Source organism: Seriola lalandi, unplaced genomic scaffold (assembly GCF_002814215.2).
Source record: "Seriola lalandi dorsalis isolate HSWRI2012SDOR001 ecotype SW California unplaced genomic scaffold, Sedor1 jcf7180002054559, whole genome shotgun sequence".
NCBI classification, from domain to species: domain Eukaryota; kingdom Metazoa; phylum Chordata; class Actinopteri; order Carangiformes; family Carangidae; genus Seriola; species Seriola lalandi.
In genome coordinates, this window is record NW_019525112.1 from 291,267 (window position 1) to 315,441 (window position 24,175).

Genomic DNA, 24,175 nt, shown 5'->3' on the forward strand with positions numbered 1-24,175 from the left:
TATAAAATATCATCAACTCTTCTTCTATACTTTCACAGAAAGAAAGCAAACAAATAAAATGCAGTTGTGCCTTTGCATAATATCAACCGTAACATGCGGCATTAAAATTCTCTTGAAATCCTCTGCATCTCCAACATACTGTAACACTGATAATCATATAACAGCGTTACAAACTCGCCAACCACAGCTCTGAACAGATGTCGTGTTTTTCTAAACTAAATACTCCCATATGATTTTCTACTCAGCGCTGACTCAGCACTGTGATAGCATTAAAATCAGACATAAAATGTTCTTTAGCGACGTCCCTCAGGTGCGGTTAGGGTTGCTACACTCTTTGGCATTAGCGTTGGGGTTCATTGGCACCAATGGTGGCATTGGTGTTTTTCTGTGATCAATCAGCTCTCCAAAGCATCAGAGGAATCATTTATCTCTTTATAGTATGTGACAGTCTGTTTCAACCTATTTTTGTTGTTTGAAATTTTCTTGTACCAGAGTTTTGACGCTGCCCTCTAGAAACATTTAGAGACATTCATCGTAACAAAACCTTTACCTGGTTAAATACATGAAAAATTCAAATCAATTTTAAGTCAACGCAACTGAGACTGATCAGTGACTCTTAACGCTGCCATTGTTGCAGTTTAGTTTATTGGACTGTACCACAAGCTTCAGGATCAAAAAAGACGAATCATCGTTTTAATATTAATAAATAATAATAATAATAAACCAGCTCCTGCTCCAGCCTCCTTTGAATGCTTGATTTGACCCACAGCTTGAGTGAACACATGGCCATGGCCTCCAGGCACCACAGTCATGAACTGGTCCTTTTAACAATGTTAGAAAAAGCAAAACAACAGCAAATACATGACAGCAATTCAATTATTATAAATCACGATTGAATACTCTCTGGTCACTGTCAGGGACAAACAGAATCAGATACAAAATAGGCACATTATCTTTTTTATCACACAGACCTCTCTTCTCCAATCGTCTTTTCTACGATGAACATGTGACATTGTACAGTATCTGATCATGTTAAACTGACCCTCAAATGTCCATATAAAACACCCAGAATCGATGCTGGTTATGAAAAATGATTACTCTAATAGAAAGTTAACTATTAATACAAAAGAGTCATTAGAAACGTAAAGGTCAACCCTTAACAAGGTCAAGTACACACACACCACTGCCACTGAGTTTGACTTGATGTGTGAACCTTTTCCAAACCTTGGAGGAGCTTATTGGGTCTGAAAGGCTGAGAGGCAGATCTGTCACTTAGAGAAGTCACCAGGTAAAAAGTCAACTGAAACAATGTGAACATCTTGTGCAGCAAAATCTTTCCAGTCATGGGGATATAAAAGCTGTTGGTTACCAAAAGAACAGACGGTAACTGTGCAGGTTTTGGCCTTTAAATAAAAATGTAATATATATATTTTTTTGATAACAAAAAAATAGTACATTTTAAGCTGTCCTAAAGTTTGGATCATGGTTGTATCGTAAACTTTTGTTTCTAATAATGAGTTATATAAACGTAACATTGACCAATTACATGTAGCAACAAATAGAGACGACAGTCGGCATATTGTAACATGGCTCAGAACATGAGAGCAGATTTCAACAATGAACAGCCTGAGAAAAATCTTTGAAACAAGAGGTCACTGAGGCTGAACCTCTGGCAAAAATAATCAACAAATAAACAGGAAAAACAAAGCTCATTTTGAATCTGGAAAGAAAACCAACACCAAACATGGGCAACTTAAAGCTGGAGTGCTGGACTTTCACAAATAAATAAATGTCTGTTACATTCAAGCCCTTGCCAAACGAGTTCACACAGCGCTGATAAAGCCAATCAGGTGTCTGTGGCGACATTCCCGCTCTGATTTATACCGAGAAACCAGCGATGATTGGTTTGCCCGGGCTGAAGAGGGGAGCAACCGTAGCGATGGAGATGGCGCAGGCTACGCCAGCTAGGAGTAATGGTGGGAAAACCTTGAAGGCATCCGAGAAAAGTTTCTGGTGCTCCAGATACAAAAGAAACTCGCACATTCAGAGGAAGGATTACAGTCCAACAAATAAAGCGATCCACAGCGAGGACAAACACACCTTACATTGTTGTGGCCTGTGTCATTGTGTAATTACTCTGACTGCCAGAGGGGGGGGGGGCTCCACACTGCAGGTTTAAGTAAAAGTACAGCATAAGCACACACTCACACACACTCACACACACACACACACACACACACACTTTGGCATGTTAATTTTTACTGTTACCATCTGTTTTTGTTACCAAGGTCTTTGGCATTTTCTGAAAAAAATAAGTTTTATGGGGATAAAAAATAAATATAACAGGCATCTAAACAGAGATCAGTACAAGCAATTTGGTCAACCTCTTAGTAAAGATGGTATTTAAAGGGTATGTAGCCTCAGACACTTTAGTTGTTAATAAAGCCAAACAAAGAAATAAGTGTTTGGATGTCAAGGAACCAATTGGTGGATTCACACAGTAAACTCCTTAGTTTGTCTCTGTACTTCTATTTCTGTTGGCTCTTTTTCTTCTCCGGGCAAACGTAAGAAAGAAGCATATCTATCATGTTCTTGACGATGGTTGGGGTTGGATGGAGAGCGTGGGGGAGGTGGTGCGCTAAAGTCATTTGCCAGGCATCCACCAGCAGAACGCTCATTCCCTTGAACATGGCCCTGAGCACCTTATCCAGCTGCAGGGAGTACCAGTCGCTGTTGTACAGGCTCACCTCTTGGTCCAAGGCTTGGAGGTTGGCTGAGCGGATCACAATGAGCGTCCCCGGCGCTCGGTCCAGAAGCCGTAACAAAGCCCGCCGAATGTGACGCAGCCGTCGTATGTACACCTCCACAGGAAAGGTGCTGAAATGGGCCCAGATGCTGAGCACCACAACAGTGTTGGGACCACCAGAAAGGCCGTCCAGCTCATTTGAAATGTACCTCAACTCGCTGGACATGACGGTGGAGAAGCGGATGGGCGGGCCATGGCAGCGATACTTCAAGAGAATATTATGAGTGCTGTCCACTGCCATGAAAGGCCCGACATTTTTGGGACTGTGGAGGTTGAATTCCTTTAATTCTGGGGAGATTGGAATAAATGGAAGATCCAGTGGGTGGGATGCACAAGGCAGATTGCAGAGTGCAAACATCAAAGATGAGACAAGAAGACAAACCTCACCTGGTACGAGAGCAATGAGGTACTCGAACCACTGCCTGACGGTGGAGTCTCCGTACATGTTGATCACCTTGTTCCGCAAACACTGAGTGATGGCAGATGATTCATTGAAGTGGCGCATTGTAACGCCACCTAACGCCCTCCACGACTCCGTGTGGTAATATCCAGATGGTGCTAGCTCAATAGGTTCTGGTTTTACACTGCTGCTGTCTACCTCTACTTTATCTGACACAAGGTGAGAGATGTTGCAGACAAATTAAGTTAATGCAATAAATCAAAGCATGCACAAAATACAAATGTTACTCTGCAGGTGTACTGTACCTTTCCTTGGTGGCAGGACATTGATTCTGTCGGGTCCTGAAGCATGTATGCGAACTTTGATGTTTACACCACTAAAGTGAAAAAACAAAGTTAAAGAGTAAGGTTGATGATAATCAATATTTTTGTTAATGTCAACAAATCCTATAAAAAGACCAAAATCAACAATGTGTTAGTCTGTCCCTCAATGCGTTTGACTTTCTCACAGTGTCTGTGACGCTTTGCCCCAAGCACATTTGTTATTACTGTAGTTGTATATCTTTAAAACAAGCCACAAATACAGCTTAATAAAAACTTTCAAAAAAACTGAGTAATTCCTTAAAACAGCTGGGCACTGTAGTGTTTAGCAAACATTACTCAAAATGAAGTAAAAAGTGCATTTTGGGGGACTATTTTCAGCTGTGGAGTCATACACATTTGGTGCACTAGGGAGCATTTCTAGAAGCAGGATGATTGATGCAGGATTGACTAAAAATAAAATGCAGTGCCCATGTTCATTGTTATGAAGGAACCCAGTGCAACAGAGTGGCTCATTGATGGGTTTTTAATAGTTTTGGACAACAATTTAATTTTCAAAATATAACCCATTATTAAAACAATATATATCACTCAACACTACCAACCTCTGGAAGAGCAATGCCTCCTTATTGGTGATGAGGTGTTTTAGGTAGCCTCCTTTGGCATGGTTGACTCTGGTGTCACAGCTGAGCATTTTAGGCTTGTAGCAGTACCAGGGCTCCCCTGTGTAAAGATCTGTGTAGTTGCACAGAGGCTGCTGATCTGGCGGCAGGCACATGTTACACACAGTAGTTTCAGAGAGGAAACCCAAGCGGTAGAGGCTCTTGAAAAACACCCGATCGGGACGTTCTTCCCTCAGCCGTCGCAGCACAGCGACTGCCTCGCTGGAGTGCACCAACGTAATCTCAACATGTGCAGATCCCACCCAGAGGAGAGGGAACAGAGCAGAGTAAAATCCATTCCTGTGGTCCAGCACTTTACCTGCTACACCTGCTCCAAGCTCTGGAGAGTGCAGTCTGGCCAAAAGGAAATCCCCACCATAGCGTTTGGGGCGACCCTGGAAGTCATGCATTTGGACGAGGGCCTCCAGCTGGTCTCCCACATGCCACTCTCTTCCTCCTTTAGTGGGGAGGATGGCAAACAGGCTGTGCACAGGGTCGCTCGTCTGGCGCAAGGCAGTCGGTGCAGAGCGAGGCGGAGGCCCGGGCCACGCGATAGAGTCCAACAAATAGCGCTCTTCCAGTTCATCTTCGGGAGAGGGTTTTTGGCCCAGGTGAGCGCAGAAGGTGCGGTTGTGATAAAAAGTGGGGAGATTGACCGAGATGAAGGATGAGTGGATCCTGCTCTGTAGCTGGTACAGGGCTGAAATCGTGTGGCAATTCCAGCTCTGAAAGAGAAAAAGAGGAGAGTTGATTGGTAGAAGCACACCAAAAAAATAGATAGGAGATGCTGCAGGAAGCGGCATCATCAGCCTGTGACTGGCACATACAAATGTATCTTTAAAACTAAACTGTTTAACCATTCTTGTTGTTTCTATATGACCTCTATATGACTGAACCATCTATGGGATGAGAGTATTTCATTAAATGTTTTTAATCTTTGTATTTAATATTATAAAATTAAATCTCCACCCAAAATACACCCAGCTTTTGCATGCGTATCATCTTGGTCACATATTATATAAGACTGTGTCAAGTAAGTCATAACAGTAAAGCTACACAGTAACTCAAAATCAAATCTACAGAATATTTAAAATGTATGTAAAAAGCAGTTTGGAGATAAAAAGGGTAAATTATTATTATATTCATTTCTAGTCTCGAGTCATGTGTAACCCACTTCCTCACCTCCACAGTGTGAATGTTGCGCAACAGGAAGATGAGTCCAGAAAGAGCTAGGAAGAGGAAGACGAGGGCATATCTGGATAGATTTCTGCACATGGTGACCTCCTTCTGTCTCCCATGATCAGGCCCTTCTTCTCTCTCTGCTGTCACCACGGCGATGATGGCATCACTTCGTCCCCAGGGCCCAATGCTGACAAATGGACACTGTCAAAGAGCAAGATAGAAAGACAGAAAAGTAGCAATGTATTCAGACTAAACGAAAGGACACAGCCTATTCATGTTTCATGTAGAAAGGAAGAAAATTCATGGTAGATGCAGGATAATGCAGAGCTTTTAACTGTTTGTCTCTCCTGCTAAAAAGCTACAGGAAAGTGTACGTCATGGTTTCTGTCTAGAGGAAATGAAACGATTTTTATGTTATTTAGCTGAGACTGAAAAACAAGGTAGCACCCTGACCACTGATGACAAAGTTTATTCTAAGTATCATTTCTCAATATTTATTTATTACAGCTTTATGAGCTACAGCGTTCAGTCATCGCTGCCTACGTCCTCCGATGAGATGATTACTTAGTATTTATTGTAATTGTCTTGCTGTTGTGCTTTCTTAATAAAGTTCCTTGACTCTGTTGATAAAAAAAGAAAAGACTAAAACCCGGAATTATTCATATTTAATAAGCTGGAGCCTGTGAATTTTGGACATTAAGTGCTTAAAAAGATACATTTATCTATCACAATTGTTGCCGGTTCATTTCCCTGTCGATCAACTAATGGATTAATCGGCGAGCATCTTCGGCAGCTCACATTATTTATCCACTAGTCCGTGTAAAAGTTGCTGTCTGTTGTTTGTATACATACATTCCTCCAGGCTTAGAAACGTCTCCATGTTGAAACAAGCAGATTAAAGAGCCGTACAGACGTTCGTGGCACTGGACACTGTAAACATCCGACCGGTTCACGTTTTATTTCATCTCCATCTTGAGTCATCAATCACATGAACGGCTGCATTGGCGCACGAGCCAACAACAAAGAAACGGATAGACAATAATATCCAATACATGGAGATTCCGATACATTCCTTATTATTGATAATTATACGAACCGATTTCCGTTAGCTAACGTTAACACCGGCGGTGCAGGCGTGTTGTTTAGCCGCGCGGTGCTCGCATACTTACACATTACGACGGCAGATTAGCATAACGTCGGACCGTTGGACGGAGGGAGGAGGGTGACGAGGCGGACGTCTGACCGGAGAGGTGCAAACAGCGGCGGGTTGAGTGGCACATCAGGGATGGTGTAGTACACAGGAGGACCCTCCCGGTTACAGCTCCCAGGGGTAGGGGTGGGTCTATGGTAGATCTGTCTTGCTGGCTGCGTCCTCTGGTGGTCATTAATTTCAAACTTGTGCATAAAAGGAGAGTAATGGAAGGAAGCTATTTTTTGCATATATGCATGCATATCTCCATATGACGTTACATAAAGAACAATTACCAAATAATGTACTCATGCCTTATAGATCAGTTATAAGCAGTTACAATAACTATAAGCAATAAGAACAACTTTTGGGTTAGGCAGGACGTTTTGTCCTTTTAGGCTGATTCTATTGGAAATCTATTAATTTTTGGCAAAGGATTCCTTAAACAACTCAGAAATAATAAGAGTAGTGGATCATTAAAATAACTAAGTTGCACCGCCATTTCTTACAATATTTCAACATAATATGAAACCAAATAAGAATATTTGGAAAATTATAATTGCAGGTTTATTTACATTTCTCTGAAGAACATAAAGATACAACATTTTTCTGTCAATCATTGTCACTGTGTGTCACAATAGATAGTATGCATGTTGTGGCTTATGTATAGTATACATCTGTGTTTACAAGTGCACTACATTTAACACATCAACTCCTAATCTGATTTATTGCAGTTTATCAATAATACAGTGGATATCGACAAACAGAATATGCTTGGTCTTTGCATCAGTAGAGGAAGCAACCTACTCACTGTATGTGATGAGAAAATTGCTTTCAAGTTACTAAAACCTTCTGATGCCACATCACAATCATTGCCTTTACACAAAGAGGAGAATGTCCATTAAATAAGAGAACATGTAGTGTAGTATAAAAAACTCGAGTTACATTCACAGTAAGGTGTTGTTTTCAAGCCTGTCCTGGGTTCAGACTTGAGTGCAGTTATTTATAATCTGGGTCAGTAGTCAAGATGAGTGCAGTTTCTGTCATGCCCAAAGTCTCAAGGGAACAATGCATCTCGGTCCTACACCCAGTGCTAATTTACACACGCTGAGGAGTTTTATACAGGTGTGGGCTCCAGGTTAGGTGTAGACTCAGACAGGGCCGAGAGTGGTTCCCTCCGTTCTTTGCACTTCTGCAGCCTTCTACGGGGGAGAGTTGGACTGCGCTGTTTTACCAGGTGAGACTGGAGAGGAAGGCTGGGGTGTTTCTGTTCTATCACTGATCACCTCCTCAGCCTCCTCCTCCCTCTGCTGGACAGAGGAGAGGTACTGCTCCAGGAGGCTGCAGTCTGCGCTGTCCGCACCGTCGCTGCCACCAGCAAAGCCGCTACGAACAGGGCTCAGTGCGCGCACCGTCTTCAGGGAGTCTTCTGTCCCACTGCTCAGGAAACTGTCCTCCTGCGCTGCCTGCTGATCGCTTGTCGACTGGAAGCCAGAGTCTGGGAAGGAGACGTCTGTGCTGGGTGGGTTCGTTGTGCTGGAGGTGACAGGCGGGGCAGCCTTACCTTGTCCAGGAGATGAGCTCTGAGCCTGGGTGACAGCTTGAGTAATATTAGCCAACTGCTGCTCCACAGACTTCTTCCACTGCTGCATAGACTGGAGCTACATGGAAAAAACCAGGAGAAGTTTTACACGAATGAGGCAGCCACGCATTTAGAGAGTATATCTGAAGATGATACCACAACATTATACAACACAAATAATGAATGAGTGAGGTGAATGTGAGGTAATGATAAATAACTTTGATCACTAACCTCATTCCACAGAAACTTCACAGCCTCCTCCTGGACCAGCCTTTGTAACCTCTCTTCTTCATACTGCTTCTGCACACTGCAAACACATCAGTTTTACCTTTTAGTACCTTACCTTTCGTTAACATTTATATATATCTGCAGCCACATGTGAAAGTAGAACCACTCTTGTGCCATAATAAAACAGACAACAAACAAAAATTACTTGTTACTGTTATAGAACGGTTTATTACTTGCTGTTGGTCAGTCACTTACCTGCCCAGCTTCTCAGACAGGAAGAGGATATGTTCTTGCATTCTGCGCAGGCGGATTTCACTGCGCACCTCTCTGGCCATGGGGTGACAACAGCGAGTGTACTGACCCCTCCACCAGGCCTGGATTTTAACTGCTGCCTTGTCTGCTTCCATCAAACCTGATTTGCTGGCACACCTACCAGCGTCTTCCTGCTTGGGGGCTTCTTTCATCTCTGCTTGTCCAAAATCAGAGGATGTTTTCAGATCATTTTGTGCTGTGCTAACTCTGACCCCTGGAGAGATAACTGTTGGGGCTGCACCAGAAATAACTTCTTCTTCAAGAGTCTTCCTCTCCTGCTTATCCACTGGGGGCGAACGATGTGTCTTGTCAGTGTTGTGCTTTCTGGGCTGTGCTGGCCGCTTTGGGGCCAGCGAATCAGGTTCAAAAGTCTCTGTCTCGTCCTCGCTGTCAGACTGGTTCGTTTGTGGCTCCAGACCAGATGTGAAGGGGAGAAAGGTGGACTCTGAGGAAAGCATGCTGCCATTGAGTTTGTCTTCATCTGTCTGAACATCCTCCAAATAGATGTGCTGCTCTCCACGCCTTGGGCTGCGAACTACTGGCAATGATGTGTGGGAAGAATCGCAGCTCACCCAAGTGTTGAACTGCACAACTGGCTCTGTAAGTTAAACACAGAAAAGACAGGTCAGCATTATAAAGAAAACACGTGCATTAAAATACTGGTAAAGAGAAACGATATATGCAAAGGCTTGTATCGTGCACACAAGCATAGCATAAAGCTGAAGCTCTGCTACCTGTCTCCAGGACTGATGGAGCAGCAGCTGGTCCAGGTGCAATGTTTTTCTTCACCTCTCTGTCTCCCCCCAGTGGCGTGGCATCTGATGGACTGTGCTTCTCCACATCTAGTTGAGTTGGACGAGGAAGGCTGGGACAGCCTCCCCGGGTCTCCTCTAACAGCTGCCTTTGGTGAAACCTGAGGGAAAAGAAATGTCAGTACAAGCAGAAGGTCAATCAAGTTAACATTTTACTGTTGATTAACAGGCTCTCTGTAACATCAGATTTGTACCTCTGCTTACTGAGGATCTTCTCCAGCTTGGCATCTTCTGCTGTCTCCAGGGCCGGTGATGAGGTCAGAGGGCAAACAGTGGTGAGGTACTGAACCAGCTGTATATGCTGACCTGGTCGATATGAACGTCCTTTACCTTGACTGTACAGCCACTCTGCTTTGAGACTGGAATTGTGACAATTACGTATAATCAATGAGAGATTCATTTAGACATGAACAACATTTAGATACTATTCCAGTGTTAATCCTAACAAACAAACGAACTGTAACTTTCCAATGTACGCACCCTTCTTTTTGTGATACTACATAACCGTCCAGGACCTTTAGGCTCAGGCACCAACTCATGATGTAAGGCCGATAGTCAAATCCTGGCAATGAGGGTGTTGCCATAACACAAGGGTTGCTCATTATTGACAGCTGCTCCAGTTCGTGGAGAGGTGCCAGGTATGACACCTATGGAGCAATCAGAAATAAAAGAAGGGAACGGAGGTGAAAAAGAGACAGAAATTAGTCAATATAAATAAGCCTCTATAATATATTTTACATAGAGATCCATGTTGTTGTATCAAGTTAGGAAAAAGTGAATTACTTCATTGAGATCTCTTATCTCGTTTTCTGCCAGGGAGAGAATGGACAAATGGGCAGGGAGGTGAGCAGGAACTGTACGAAGTGTTGTAATGCTGTTTCCATGGAGTAGAAGTGTCTGAAAATTTGACAGAAAATGAATCATACAACAACTGATGCTATAACGTTACATTATTAAATAGTTAGTTTTTTTTTTTTGTTTAGACTTGCTTTTGACCTGGGAGGCTGCAGCACTCACCTTTAAAGCTACGAGTTTAGTCAGATCACCAATGGTAGATATGTTATTGTCAGACAGATCCAGGTGTTGAAGGGACACACAGTTGCTGAGTTGCTCAATGACCTTTGTAAAAGAGTGTGCACTTGGTTACACAAACAACATATTAGCACATGGGCTGAAGCTAATCTGTGCATTGATATTTTTGTTTTTAGAAAAATGACGATGTATGACAATCTCTCTTCTCCTCACCTTAATATTGTTTCCAGACAGGTTGAGCCATTTGAGGTGAGGCAGATCTCTTAGCCCCTCGATGTAGCCAATACTGTTATTGGGAAGATTGAGGACTCTCAACTCTGTCAGCCGAGACACACCCATCATTCTCACCAAACGGTTACTAGCTACAGACAGCTGAGGAAGAAAAGACCAAGACTTATAACGGGACATTAAATCAACAAACTGTACACAGTGTTTAGTCACTATCGACTATGCTAGAATAAAGGGAGTAAAAACAGAGTTAAAACAGACTATATTTCAAAGTGATAACTACCTGCTGAAGGCCTGGGCTCCTTTCCAGGTGGTCCAGTTTCATGATGTGGTTACGGTCCAGGATGAGAGTGTGAGTGTCTTCAGAGCAGGTGAAACTGGGATCCAGCTTTTGGATGCTACTGGCTGAAAGATCCAGCACAGGTCCTTGAAAGAGAAAAGAAGGTGGAGATTGAACAGACTGAAAAACCAGATTAAGCTCTTAAAGCAGCTAAGCATGCATACAGTAAAATTCTTTTAAGAAAAGGCTGGTAAAGAAAAAAATTAATTTTGGTCTGTAGGTTGAGCTAGTTCTAGGTAATCAAATCTAAATCTAAACACCTACCAAACAGCAAAAGAAAATATGTAATTCAAACATGTCTACCGTCTTTCAGTAGCGTGGTTTTACCTAATCGTTGAAATGTTACTAGTGTAGTGTAATTATAACTGCTATCATCATGCAGACGCGAAACCTAACTATAAAGAGCAAGAAAAAAAAACAATATACTGCCAAATATATACGTCGCTTCGATCCGCTTCTTACAGTCTATAATGGAAGCTTGAAGAACACACCATACAATTAGTTGCTTTGATATTCAAGGTTTGTTAAACATCGCTACAATACCATAGTCGGACACAGGATGTTTTGATCTGCACCTAAGGAACTGGACAGAGCTAATGGCAGCACTCGGGTGATGCACGCTAGCTAACGTAAGCTACTGATATACATGCTCACATCTCGCTCGCTCACATTGCTGTTTGTAACAAAAACAAGTAGTGGGCCACTTACCAGCATTTGTATCAAACTGTAAATCTGATACACCCATCCTGTTGTCCCAGACAAACACACTGCGTTAGCGAACAACTCTATTAGCCGCAGACTGTAGAGACCGGTAGTGACCAGAAGCGTCTGTTGCTTGTCAAACGGCTTAACCGGGGAGTTTCTGGTAAATGTAGTCCAAAGAGACTGTCGCGCTTATTATGAAGTGGTGACTATGTGGCTCGAAAAGACTACAGCTGTAGTTGTTTCCTACAGCCCGCTCTTGTTGCTGAAAACCGCCAGTCAGGTTTTAGAAATAGGAAAAAGGCTAGTTTACAGTGCTAACGACGAAACGTCGATTTGGTGATGTTGGCTATTTTTTTTTTTTTTCAATCTGCTTGATCCACTATTTTATTATCGAAAGTAATTTTTGACCGTTTGCTGACACGCTTGCAGGGCAACCGTAAGATTGTGACGTCATTGTTGAAATGATTGAAGTATTCATTTAATGAAATATAGATTTTAAAAAAAACATTTATAAAAAATATTGATTAAAAAATCATTTATGTGTGTATGTTACGAGTAAAGCATTAATAAAACTTCAACAGACTAAAAATGTTCACCGTTTATTAGTTTACAAAAGTCTCCCAATTCCGTTTCCGCTACCGACGTCTTTCTTTCCGGTTTTGTGCCCTCTCGTAGCCATCATGAAGTGAGTAAAGGGAATGATATCAAACGCCATCTACACTCTTAAATAAACATTTTAACGACTCTACCCACATTAAGAATGCATTTGTATCATTTTCTTTCAGTAATGCCGTGTATTTGTCGTTTTCAGGGTTGAGTTGTGCAGTTTCAGCGGGTATAAAATATACCCCGGCCATGGCCGCCGATACGCCAGGATAGACGGAAAGGTAACTACAAAGCCCGACACCAGTTTGTCTCAGCTCTGTCCGAAGTTAGAATATGATTTACGCTGCGACCGATTAAGTCCCAGTATTCGCTGTCTTAATATTGTAAAGTGTGTATACAACACAAGTAATAGTCTCTGGAGAGGCCTAGTCGGTTCACTTCAATCCAATGTAGCTTGCTAACGCTAGCTGTCAGCTTCACTGTGTAGCAACAGAACGAGACAACTTTTATACTAATAGTTTCTCAGTGGAAATGTTGTCTTCACAACCGCCCTAGAGCTTGGCAATGTGGATAAAATCACGTGTCACTGTGTGTTGTAACTCATTCGTATATATACATTGTGACAGCCTTAACAGACCACTTTATCAATATGTCAAGAAATGTGATTAACTTCATTGACCATTACCTTTGTTTTTTATGCCTATATCAAAATAATGTATTGGGAAATGCTCTGAAACAGAATTGTCATTAAGTCATCTTACAAGCAAAAAGGTCAAGCATCTGTTGGTTCCAACATCTCAAATGTGGGGATTTGTATATTTCAGAAAACACTGTCATGTCTTGCAGATGTGTAAATGCAATAAACCTGTCAGTGATGTTACAAAAGCATCCAGATGATCAATTGTCTGAAATCTCAATTCATCTCTCACTATAGAGTAAACTGTAGAAGAAAATGAGTGAACAGGGGAGTTATTTTTTGACATAAATGTATAATGAGTAATTAAGTTGAATTTCTTGTCTTCATTAGGTGTTCCAGTTTTTGAATGCCAAGTGTGAGTCTGCTTTCCTGGCCAAGAGGAACCCCAGACAGATCAACTGGACTGTGCTGTACAGACGCAAGCACAAGAAGGGCCAGTCTGTAAGTAACAGCTTATGTATTTGTTGAAAAGGTGTTGTATGTGTTGTACACACTATTTTGGCCTACATTGACATACTGTAGTGCTATTATGTTGCAATCAATATCTACTTAACAAGTATTATTTGTTGGTGAAGCGATTATCTTTGATGCTGATGTTTGGTTGATTGTGAAATTGGCATATGATCTTTTCTTGCTGTATGCTGTTCCAGATGTTAAAACTGGTGTCTGTAGTATTTATAGTAAGGTTTGAAAAATGTGTAAAAGCACTATGATGCCGTCATAGTGAATAGTACGTACAGAACTTGTTGTGGTGTCACAAAACCATATTAATCAATCTATGCTCTTGTGTAGATTATTAAACACAAGTCAACATAAGTTTCCACCACGTTACACATTTTAGTTTGGCTGCGGGTGAATGGTGTGCACAGTGTTGGTCTGTGTTATGTGTTGTTGCCAGACTGTGTTTTGCAGTCTTGGCAGCAGTGCTCACTCCACACCTGCAGCCATAGAACAACAGGAGATCATAGTACTGGCCCTTGACGTCTTTGTTGACCTCTCACCATCGGTCAGCCTCCAAACTCTCCAACATGCTAGAATGAGAGATATCAGAAAACAAGCTGATGATGGTTTGAACCTTCTCTATACTGCTATTGCCTTTTTTGCATGTTGCATTACGAAAACTAGTTAATTTCAGTGGTCTGTGAAAACTAGTTGAAGAAACTGTAAAGTTTACAATTACAACAGTAACTGCAGAGCTGTAGGCTGTTCAAGTCTTGGCAACTTATTCAGACATTTTTGTGGTTCAGTTGAACATCATAAGTTTCTGTTCTGCTTTATTTTTTACCAACACCTCTAGTGTTTGGCCTGTGACTTACACCAGACATTTTTACCAATCTAAACATGTAAAGTACTGAAGTTGTAGGATACTCCTGGTCCTTCTTTATTCTCTCTCAGTGAGCAGAGGTTGGGCTGGGTTGGACATGTTGAGGATTTGCTTCTGTGAAGTATATTGAGAGAACGTGATACTGGGCTACAAATAAACTAAGGTCTCTTCATCACATGTTTTTAACAGGAAGAGGTGACAAAGAAGCGCACCCGCCGCGCAGTCAAATTCCAGAGGGCCATCACTGGGGCCTCCCTGGCTGAGATCATGGCCAAGAGGAACCAGAAGCCCGAGGTCCGCAAGGCCCAGAGAGAGCAGGCCATCAGGTATGATGCAAACTGTAATTCAGGATGTCAACTTAGAATAAGTTCAGTCTACACCAATCTGATGATGTGGGTTTCTGCCTTCAAAACTAATTAATGTGGGTAACGTAAGGTAAAGAATTATATACGTGCAGTCAAATTTGTGAAGGACTGTTTGTGAACTTTTAAGAGAAATGACATTTACAACACATCTGCATCTTTCCATCTCACCTAGCCCTCCAACATGTCTACATTAAACCTCACTAGGTTAATGGAATATCTCGGTATTTACTCTTATAGTTTTAGCTAATATCTACACCACAGAATTGTATTGAACAACAGTAATGGTTTAAATTGTGCACATGTGCTGGAATCAGTGTAAATATTAAGTGCAGCGGGGCCCCCATGTCCAGCCTTAAAACTGTTCTCCCCAAAAGGCATTTCTGTGCCTTATGGGTACTGTATTTACCATAGCTTTTAGCTATTTGTCCCTTACATATGTTGGGTGTGTTACACGATTTATGGATATATTGCAAATTAATGAGCAGGGCTCTTGTATGGCTTTATTGGCTGAAGACTCTTATGTATGGTAATTTTAGAGCTTTTCAATTACAACTCTTCCCAGATAATTTATAAAATTACATGATAGCACAAAGATGAGGATTTCATCCATATTGCTCACTCCTACTTGTTTAGTTTGGCTGATTGTTTCTCATTACTCTTTCAGAGCTGCCAAGGAGGCCAAGAAGGCAAAGCAGGCAGCCAAGAAGCCCGCTGCCCCAAGTGCAAAGGTAAGATTTCCTGTTGTGCATTTCAGTTATTAAATCTGGGCTTTATCTTGTTTAGCAGCAAAAATTGCACTTTCTTTAACCGAAATGCTTAAAATGAGTATTGACATGGTTTTCATGGTGCTTTGCTCTTAATGTTCATATATAATATCATTGGATTATTAAATAACTTGTCAGTCTTTTATTGCATAATATGTCCCAGAGTATTGTATTTAATGTGTTTTTTCTTTCTGTAGGCCGCAGCCAAGACTGCACAGAAACCCAAGATCGCCAAGCCCATGAAGATCAGCGCACCCCGCGTAGGTGGAAAACGCTAAGCCTGACTCATTGTTTATGGTTGTGAATAAAATTTTGTGGTTTACCATCAGTTGTGTGATTTCTGATTTGAAAATAAGATGGTGTTGCAGCAAGACCATAAAGCGAACCTTTTCAGTCATGTCAAAGTGTCGAAAAATAAATGTTAACCTGTAAAGAGTTGTAGGTGGATTCTTTTTATCCAGTTTAATAAACTACACAAGGTGGGAAGCACTGCAGTAGTGACTTGCCAAGGTTACCGACAGGATTCTGGATGGTAACATGGTTCAGAGTCTAAATACCTTTGATTAAACGATTGAATCAACAAGGATTACAACATTATTTATAAATGTCAGAGATGGCCATATTCTCTGGACTATGTGAACATACACAGGTTTTGTTTGATTGACGTATCCCTCGCTCTCCTGTTTGGTTTGTTGTACTTCATGTCCATCACAGCACCATCCAACCTTAATCAGAACTGAGGCCTAGTTGCAAAATCAGTAACATGAAAATGTTCTGGGCCTTTGGCTGTAGTACAGATAATGATCGTAGGCTGTAATCTGTATCCTGTTTCCAGACCTCAACTGTTTCACACATTTATCAGTCCAGTCATCAGGCTGCTGTAATTTTGTGCCATGAAGTGGCAGGCTAAAATGTCAACACCTAAAATATTGAGACTATTTGCTGAACAAATCTGTCTGAGGTTGACATGGTGCATTAAGTATGAAACTCAAAACAAGTGTCAGATGAGAATTGTCTTTGTGGTGGTGTTGATGGTGGATACAGGGATTTGTGATGCTGTAGTGTGGAGTGAAGGTAGATTGGGGAAGTGGATGTTCAGCTTGTGTCTGTGGCTCTTGAAAAGTTTTGAATTCAGTTCCTTAAATCAGTTTATTTTATCTTTAATTCATTCATCTAGCTCTGGTTCATGTTGATTAATTACATTATATTTGTTATAACCAGCTGAATATTACTAACAAATGATATACTGTAAATATCAGTGCTGCCCACATGAGATTTACTGTTTATACTGGGAACATGTTTATACTGGGAACTGGCTCACATCTGTTTTGTGGCCAGAGACAGACAGACGGACAGAGCTGTTCAAAGCCTCCTGCATTAACTGTTAACTCTGCTATTTCAACAACAGGCTGGGAAATACAAGCTCAAACAGCTCCTTTAATCGATTAATATCTTTATGGTCAATCACTTTGTATAATTGTAAACTATGAGATGTCTTTAATCAACTGCAGATTTATTAGCATTACATAGCCATTACATAGCCACAGAGCCATAATGATCAACTTTCAAAGTGCCATTTGTTCAAACAGTCAGCAGATCAGGAAATATTTTAAAGTGATGACACCAATTATTGCTAAAATCGACAGGGTTTTTCTGTGAAGCTACGGTGGGAAAGAAACAAACGTCAAAGAAAAAAGATACACTTTTCTAAGAACACAGAGGCATCAAAAGCGATGCGTTGATATTAAAGAGTCAGGGTTACTGTCTCAGTGCCAGTGTTTACTGGGTGACTGTGTAGTAACAATCAATAAAAAGCTGCACAGGTTAAATATGTGGCATTGGTGGAAGTATTCCTGATAAAGAATCAGAAAATAACAGCATCTTTCTATACAATTTTGACTACAAGAGAAAAAATGTCACCAGTTATTCATAAATTAGGATTTGTTCTCACACAGATTTAAAATACTTAAAGCCATTACAATGGAAGGAATTGTTACATGGTAATTAATAATGGTTTAATAATCACTGAGGTACAGATGGTGTGACTGTAATCAAATTATAAATAAGTAAATCAAAATATTAATGTGATGGCATCCCTCTTAATTTCATTTGGAAACATTCCTTAAACCACGTTCAACACAAATCCAAGAGTTACATTTTTTGGGAAATTATTGCATGAGGTACTGATTTGCTACACCTGAAAAATAATGATGGAAAAAGCAAAACTTCCCACTTAGTGCATGATATATCAAGCATGAACTTAAACCAAACAATGTACAGTCATACAACTTGTTGAACAAGCAGTACTTGTGCGTTGATTACCACCATTCTTGAGTGTGTGTCGATTACAGTTAAAAAAAACGTTCGTCTGTTTTTCCGTCTTTCTTTCTTTTTTTTTTTTTAACACCCTGAGGAAATTTGAAACTTAAGGAAAAGTGCACATTTCCAACAGGGCCAACAGGCTTAATGTGGTAGAATAATGGTTATGGCATGGATGTAATGGAGACAACATGGGATGATGAGAAGGGGCAGGTTAGTGCCTGGTGTGAAGTCTCCCTTGGAGAGGTGGAGCGCTGGCAACAGTGAAGCCCTCAGGACTCTGCAGCCTCTTTATCCTGTGCCTTCTTATCCTGCTTGTACCTATTGAGAAAAAAAAAAGAAAAAATTTAAAATAATATTAAGATTAAAATTTGCATAAAATGTTTTTTTTATTTGCTACCAGTTACACGTGTGAGCTGTAATGCTGTAATTAATTATTTTCTAATGATTCTTTGAATGAATAAAACATGTCATTGTGGTGACAAAGCCTTATTTAAGGCTCGGGGGGTGTATTTGTTTGGTTTGGAGCCACAGACCTCCTCAGACCAAAGACAACCAGGATTACAATGTAGACTGAAAATTGTGACATTTATTAATTCACTCACACACAGCTACTTTATTTGTCGTGCATTGGCTGTATATTCATTTCCTTATAATTTCACATTTTCACTAAGTCTTTATAATGATTCAGAGCTTCTCTGAGAGCTTCAACATTTGCCTGGGTGAGTTAAGTCAATTGTTGACATTGGAAAACCAAGCACACATGAAAACTACTGTGTTATACATTTACCACAACTCTTACTGTAGCAGCTGCAATGTACTTAGTTAAATATTAACTTGTTGTTATGATTTCATATCAGCAATGATTAAGGAATGCATATTTAACACAAAGCTACTGTTAACTTATCTTTAATTCCTTAATATTACTGATCATTAACCGAGATAATAAGTGAGCACCCTTTACTGTAAATTCACCACAAACCTCCAGATCCTGTAGAGCTGGGAGGCTCCTGCGCTGCCGACAAAGAAGTTGACGGCAAACAGGTTCCAGTTCTTGGGGATAATGACCAACGAGTATCTAGACCAGATGAGCCCTGGTGGAGAAGAACGACAGGTAAGAGTGAAGGTTATGCACTCTGATGCTCATGAGAACAGAGTCTATGTTTTGGCAAAAGAGTAACAGATAAGATTTGTTTAAAAACACATATTGCAAAAGCAGACACATGAGGCGACCTTTAGCACAGATTGGTCAAATTCTCCCTGAACACGAGATGAAAAACTAACAATTTTGAAATATTCATCAAGAATTCAAGGTCCATAAATCCAAACAATTCACAGCTCCATATTTTAAAACTACGTATGAGTATTATTTTATGTTATTTTCTTCCAATATAAAATGCGAAGGTAACATAAACACAAATTACTATAATTTTACAGAAAAGGTAAATTTGTTTCAAACTGAAACATAATGAATCCAATTAAAATCTCACCTGTGGCTGTCAGCACCGCAGACTGGGAGGTGCTGAGTTTATCTGCAGGTCGAGTCATATCAGCCAAACCAGCTGCAACCAGACCCTGTAGAGAAGGGACCACATTTTCTTTACTCTGTCAAACCTGGTGTGGATTTTCTACTGTATTTACAGTATGACAACTAATTCAATTGAACTGATGGGATTATTACACAATGGTAACCGGTTAAGTCCTTTATTTCTACGGCAATGGTTCCCAAACTTGGTTTTGGGATCCCCACAGCAGTTGCAGTTGTAACAAAGCTTGCGTCACTGATTTAAGTGGCTACCGTACACAGATATATGCAGCTTGTGCCGTGTAGATCCAAAAGCCAAAGCCAAAAAAGGTTGGGAACAGGTGGTCTAGGGTTTACTTAAAGTTGAAGAGGTGAGACTATGTTAAAATGCACTTACCCATTTAAACACTGGGGCCCAGAAGAAAACTGTTTTAGGTCCTAGAATAAAAAACAAAAGACATGAGAACTGTGAATTCAACAATCATGTTGTAACAATCTATTATATTCAGGTTAATTACATGGATTTTTGAGGTTTTCTCCCTCTGGTAACTAATCTGCCCACTGGGATTTTCTGAATGAGTATAAAGATCAAACCTCCAGACATCTCAGTGTGTCCAAACACACTGGGAGAAGACTAATAAACTAAATTAGCTTTGTTTTATTTAGTTTTTAACAAAGGGAGGAAAATGTGAGGAAATGTAAAAATCCTCTGGTCTGGCGTCAACTGTCATCATATAAGACTATTTCTCCAATACCGATCCACCGCACATAGCGACACTGAACATCTCAAAGAGGCAAATATTTGCAAAATCTAGTATTAAGTAAATAAAATAAATTGATACAGTAACACTCTTCTTTCCCACCTTTGTTGGTGCAATGGGACATAGTACACATAGAAATGGTGACATATCAGACAGACAATAACACAAAACTGTAAAACATAACAGAGGTTATGACAAATAAATTAGAAAAACACTAATAACTAATTTTGTTACCCATCAATTTGAAGAAACTACATTTGAAGGTATGACCTTGGCCTTACACTACCTGCAGTGGGAATTTCTCACAGATTTTTGACATTTCATAAACAAAAATCTATTGATTAATCAAGGAAAGAATTGGTAGATTAATCAACAATCCTCATCTGTAGCCCTACACAAGTTAGCAGATTGCAATCATGCTGGTTTATGCATGGCCTCAATTCTGATTGAAATTGAAAAACATAACACAATCTTTGAGTTAGCACAAAAGTGTTCCAAAGCAATAACAGAATATCACACCATCAGGAGGATAACGCCCCACTGAACGTCAATAAATGCACCCAGCCCTTGAAAAGTATGTTATACCAGTTGATTACATGACATCAATTTCACCGAGGTTCTCTCCTGAAGATAATCTTCCAGCCAGGCTTTTCTAATGGGTGAAAAGATTAGACAGAACCCCAGACAGTCACCTGCGTATCTGTGCTACAGACTTGGACACCTCAGTGCATCTAAGCCACTGGGAGAAAACTCACATGGACCTAATTAGCTACAGCACAGGGAAGAGAAATGTGAGGGAGCATAAAAAGCCTCTGGTCTGGAATCAGCTTTCAACACATTCCCGACCAATGGTGCAGGCTAAACAAAGAGTCAGACGTTTGTCACTGCAAATCATCTATGAGGGAGTTGGCTTTTGTTGCCGCCCCTTTATACCTGGTCAGAAAGTCCTTGCTGTGCCCTTGTACAGACAAAACAAAGATCAGACCGTCCCCAGTGACGCCAGTGACTTCTTAATCTCAGTACCCTCTAGTTAGTATCGGTGTCAAAGAGAAAACAATGTGTGCGCAAGTTGTACTTAAACAGGAGAAATACATATGCTAGTTTGTTAGGTACAACTAACTAAATGCAATAAACTCCCCCTTCATGAAGGTTATAATGTTCAGTTCTTGTTTAAACTCTTGGATGTGCGTTCATTCATCATTTTGGAGGCTATCATTTCTGGTGCTGTTGTACTGCATTAAACTGGGAGGTGTTTCGGCTCTATTTAGATTTCCCTCATTTATAGAAAGTGGGTTGTCAAAATATACTTTCTTGACTATAGGATTTGTTGCAAAATGAATGTATTAGACTAGCTAATAAACTTAAAATCACTTCAGTATTCATCATTGTATTACGATCTTTGGAGAGATTAGGAACGCTAGAAATTCAGACTAGAGCTGAAACAAATTAAGATTAATCGATTAGTTGAGCTACAGAAAGTTAACTTTGATAATCACTTCATAATCGTTTAAGTAAATGAATCAAGCCAAAATACATATTATTTACTTCTTCCAGCTTCTCATATGTAAGATTAGCAGCTTTTCTCTTTGTTTTTTATTTATATTCAATTTTAAATTAAACATCTTTGAGTTTTGGTTGGACAAAGTAACACATTTGAACTTGTGATAATGATTTTTCAATATTTTTTTTGACATTTCAGTGACTAAACTATTGATTTAAAAAATAACGAACAGATGCCTCAATAAAAATAATCGTTAGTTGCAGCCCAATTTGTAGTAATTTATAGTAACAGCACATTATAACAACCAAAGACCAGAATTAGGTGTCAGGATCACAGAATCATTTTCCATATCATACTGCATGTGACTGAGTTTGAGAAACATAACAGTCAGTCTCCATGTTATTATGAGCTGTATGCTATTTGTACAAGTTAATAAAATGACAGTAATGAGACAGTTGGTTAAAGAGTGGCTGAAATCTTGTGTGACTTTGGATCTTTTTTTTTTTTTTTTTACGACAATACCTTTGAACTCCCCACAGATCCAGAACTTAACACCACGATGAACCTGTTGTAGGACAAACAGGGCTGCCCACATTCCCTGACACAAACTCACCTCTTCTCCACAGACTGAGCTGCTGAGCCAGTGTTTATCCCGGCAGCAGATTAGGGTCTCCTGGAGCAACACTGTCACATTAAAACAACGACCTCCATTCAGCTCAGACAACAAACACAGACTGGAGTTGCTATTTATTCCCTCCAGGATGCAGTCAAGACAAGTTAGTGCATCTACATCACTCCAACCACCTCGTATCACAGCTGCACGGAGCCCCACATCTGTCACCCACTACCACAAACAAAGAATCAGCCTGTCCTATGTGGAAGCTGGGTGATCGGCTGTGCATTACCTGCAGGGTGGTTGTACAGAGGTCTCAGTTTGGCGGGCAACATGTGCTCGATCTTGTCCAAGATCCTGTGGTAGGACGCTCTCAGCGCTGCCATGACTGTAGATGTTCAGACTGAAATGAAGAAACTTAGAGCTAGCTCGCTAAATGGCTAGCTAGCTAGGTGTCTTTCTTTAAAAGCCACAGAATCTAAAAACCGCTTCACCTCCTTGAACGGTGTCGACAGATAAATAAATAAACGGCAGGTGAGTGAATAGGTAGAGGTAGATGCTGCTGTCCTACTGTCGACCTTCCCCCTACAACTCTATGGCCATGCTAGCTCCGCTAGCTGTCAGTAGCTTCCCTCTGACCGACACGACGAGGTGACTTTCTGTGCGATGCAACCTATCACATGAAGGGCGGAGTCACAATTTCCTCTATTGTCATTGGTCCGCCTGGTCAGAACCCCGATACGATTGGTTGATATATTATTGTTACTTTTATTGCCCGGCGTATCCCAAATGGGTGGGTACAAATCATCGCTTATCAATAAATTTTAGAGAGAAAAATGTATTCAGACCCTCCTTTATCACCAATCCTCCCTTCTCATAATAATTGCCACCTTTGTTTGGTTAAGTCTCGTGGTGGTTATGGTCTGGCCCCAGGGAGTGAACACAAGAAACATAATGCAAATCCAGAGTTTTGTCTTGTTATTATTGTATTTTTTGTTGTTGTTGAGACGTTAACATCTGTAGCTATATTTGTCCATTGCTATGCTGGTCTCTAATAAAAAGAAATATTTAAAAACGTATTCAGATTTTAGGTGTTATTTATGTTACCAGTTTGGATGTAACAATCATGTAACAAAAAAATAAATAATTAAAAAAAAAATTGTTATGGTTTTAAAAGCACCATTTTTTTCCTACCGAGTTTCCATAATTATTTAATACCCTCCCAAAAAGAAGATATGCACAATAAAATGCCAATACTGCATTTTTAAAAGATCTAGACTGTAATCAACCTTTCAAGTTTCTATTATCATATTATTATCACATTGTTTGTCTTTTTCCATTTTTATATTTTCACTTATATGATTTGATTGTACCCTCCATTTCATTGTTTAACACTTTGTCATTAAAAGTTTTGATTAATAAGTTTTGAATTTTCATACTACTTAATACAATAACTTTTCTTTGTACTAAACAAAACCACAGGAAAGAAAAGAAACGTGATTCATACCATGTGAGACTGATTAAATATCTATGACAGACTATTTTCTACCAGTATAGTACAGTTATCCACGACTGGATTACTAAATGTACAAAGGGATCAAGGGGCTCAAAAGCATCAGATTGCAAACAGCACTGTGTGCCGGTTATTTTTTTGGAATTGCAAATTTGTCATAATTATTCAATTTTTCACCTCTGAAGTAAAATATCAACAAATACAGGTCCTGCACTAATACCTGATCTTGTTGCCTTATTATGTAAAACGTCCCTGTGACAAAATCTAGTTTTCAAACCAGGAACCAGGCTGCTACTTTTTGCCTGGGGGTACCCAGCCCTGTCTTTGAAGACTCGGGAAAAGTGTTTAAAACAGCAGTGAGTGCTGCCTGCCCAACTGGTTTATGATGG

At 40.3% G+C, this 24,175-nt stretch overlaps 4 protein-coding genes and 1 non-coding gene across 6 annotated transcripts; 2 read left to right on the plus strand and 3 right to left on the minus strand.

Annotated features, from left to right (window-relative positions):
- Positions 1–610: 610 nt before the first annotated feature.
- On the minus strand, positions 611–6,682 carry nxpe3 (neurexophilin and PC-esterase domain family, member 3). 2 transcript variants are annotated; one of them, XM_023415795.2, is made up of 6 exons: positions 6,540–6,682; positions 5,371–5,571; positions 4,132–4,913; positions 3,512–3,582; positions 3,194–3,415; positions 611–3,094 (listed from the first exon to the last, which is right to left on the minus strand). In XM_023415795.2, the coding sequence occupies exons 2-6, from the start codon at positions 5,461–5,463 to the stop codon at positions 2,529–2,531; spliced, it is 1,734 nt and encodes a 577-aa protein (XP_023271563.1). In that variant the 5' UTR covers positions 5,464–5,571; positions 6,540–6,682; the 3' UTR covers positions 611–2,528. The 2 variants fall into 2 exon arrangements, with proteins under 2 accessions (XP_023271563.1, XP_023271564.1); XM_023415796.2 differs by lacking the exon at positions 6,540–6,682 and adding an exon at positions 6,223–6,529.
- A 421-nt stretch (positions 6,683–7,103) lies between these two features.
- On the minus strand, positions 7,104–12,165 carry cep97 (centrosomal protein 97). Its single transcript, XM_023415800.2, has 11 exons — positions 11,802–12,165; positions 11,037–11,179; positions 10,739–10,897; positions 10,511–10,612; positions 10,277–10,390; positions 9,974–10,140; positions 9,688–9,852; positions 9,416–9,594; positions 8,625–9,279; positions 8,373–8,448; positions 7,104–8,220 (listed from the first exon to the last, which is right to left on the minus strand). The coding sequence occupies exons 1-11, from the start codon at positions 11,836–11,838 to the stop codon at positions 7,762–7,764; spliced, it is 2,256 nt and encodes a 751-aa protein (XP_023271568.1). The 5' UTR covers positions 11,839–12,165; the 3' UTR covers positions 7,104–7,761.
- Positions 12,166–12,341: 176 nt separating this feature from the next.
- Positions 12,342–15,882, plus strand: rpl24 (ribosomal protein L24). Its single transcript, XM_023415854.2, has 6 exons — positions 12,342–12,483; positions 12,610–12,685; positions 13,432–13,542; positions 14,615–14,751; positions 15,455–15,518; positions 15,752–15,882. Exons 1-6 carry the CDS (start codon positions 12,479–12,481, stop codon positions 15,830–15,832), a joined length of 474 nt encoding a protein of 157 aa, XP_023271622.1. The 5' UTR covers positions 12,342–12,478; the 3' UTR covers positions 15,833–15,882.
- Positions 13,953–14,133, plus strand: LOC111662201 (small nucleolar RNA SNORA23). Its single transcript, XR_002761300.1, has one exon. It is a non-coding gene; the product is annotated as a small nucleolar RNA SNORA23 (small nucleolar RNA).
- A 1,168-nt stretch (positions 15,883–17,050) lies between the features above and the next one.
- mpc2b (mitochondrial pyruvate carrier 2b) lies at positions 17,051–22,927 on the minus strand. The gene is made up of 5 exons (XM_023415855.2): positions 22,566–22,927; positions 19,796–19,836; positions 19,364–19,448; positions 18,856–18,967; positions 17,051–18,194 (listed from the first exon to the last, which is right to left on the minus strand). The coding sequence occupies exons 1-5, from the start codon at positions 22,657–22,659 to the stop codon at positions 18,146–18,148; spliced, it is 381 nt and encodes a 126-aa protein (XP_023271623.1). The 5' UTR covers positions 22,660–22,927; the 3' UTR covers positions 17,051–18,145.
- Positions 22,928–24,175: the final 1,248 nt, after the last annotated feature.

Bases quoted from the DNA above. Each gene is read 5' to 3' on its own strand.
- nxpe3 (XM_023415795.2), bottom strand. From the start codon at position 5,463: ATGTGCAGAAATCTATCCAGATATGCCCTCGTCTTCCTCTTCCTAGCT. The intron at 4,914-5,370 runs GTGAGGAAGTGG...TTTCTCTTTCAG, and splicing joins GCAACATTCACACTGTGGAG to AGCTGGAATTGCCACACGAT. The intron at 3,095-3,193 runs GTGAGGTTTGTC...CAATCTCCCCAG, and splicing joins CCTCATTGCTCTCGTACCAG to AATTAAAGGAATTCAACCTC.
- cep97 (XM_023415800.2), bottom strand. From the start codon at position 11,838: ATGGGTGTATCAGATTTACAGTTTGATACAAATGCTG. The intron at 10,141-10,276 runs GTAATTCACTTT...ATTGCTCCATAG, and splicing joins AGATAAGAGATCTCAATGAA to GTGTCATACCTGGCACCTCT. The intron at 8,221-8,372 runs GTTAGTGATCAA...TTTTCCATGTAG, and splicing joins TGAAGTTTCTGTGGAATGAG to CTCCAGTCTATGCAGCAGTG.
- rpl24 (XM_023415854.2), top strand. The intron at 13,543-14,614 runs GTAAGTAACAGC...TGTTTTTAACAG, and splicing joins AGCACAAGAAGGGCCAGTCT to GAAGAGGTGACAAAGAAGCG. The intron at 14,752-15,454 runs GTATGATGCAAA...TTACTCTTTCAG, and splicing joins CAGAGAGAGCAGGCCATCAG to AGCTGCCAAGGAGGCCAAGA.
- mpc2b (XM_023415855.2), bottom strand. From the start codon at position 22,659: ATGGCAGCGCTGAGAGCGTCCTACCACAGGATCTTGGACAAGATCGAG. The intron at 19,449-19,795 runs GTAAGTGCATTT...CCTTCTCTACAG, and splicing joins GGGCCCCAGTGTTTAAATGG to GGTCTGGTTGCAGCTGGTTT. The intron at 18,195-18,855 runs GTTTGTGGTGAA...TTTTCTCAATAG, and splicing joins CAGCTCTACAGGATCTGGAG to GTACAAGCAGGATAAGAAGG.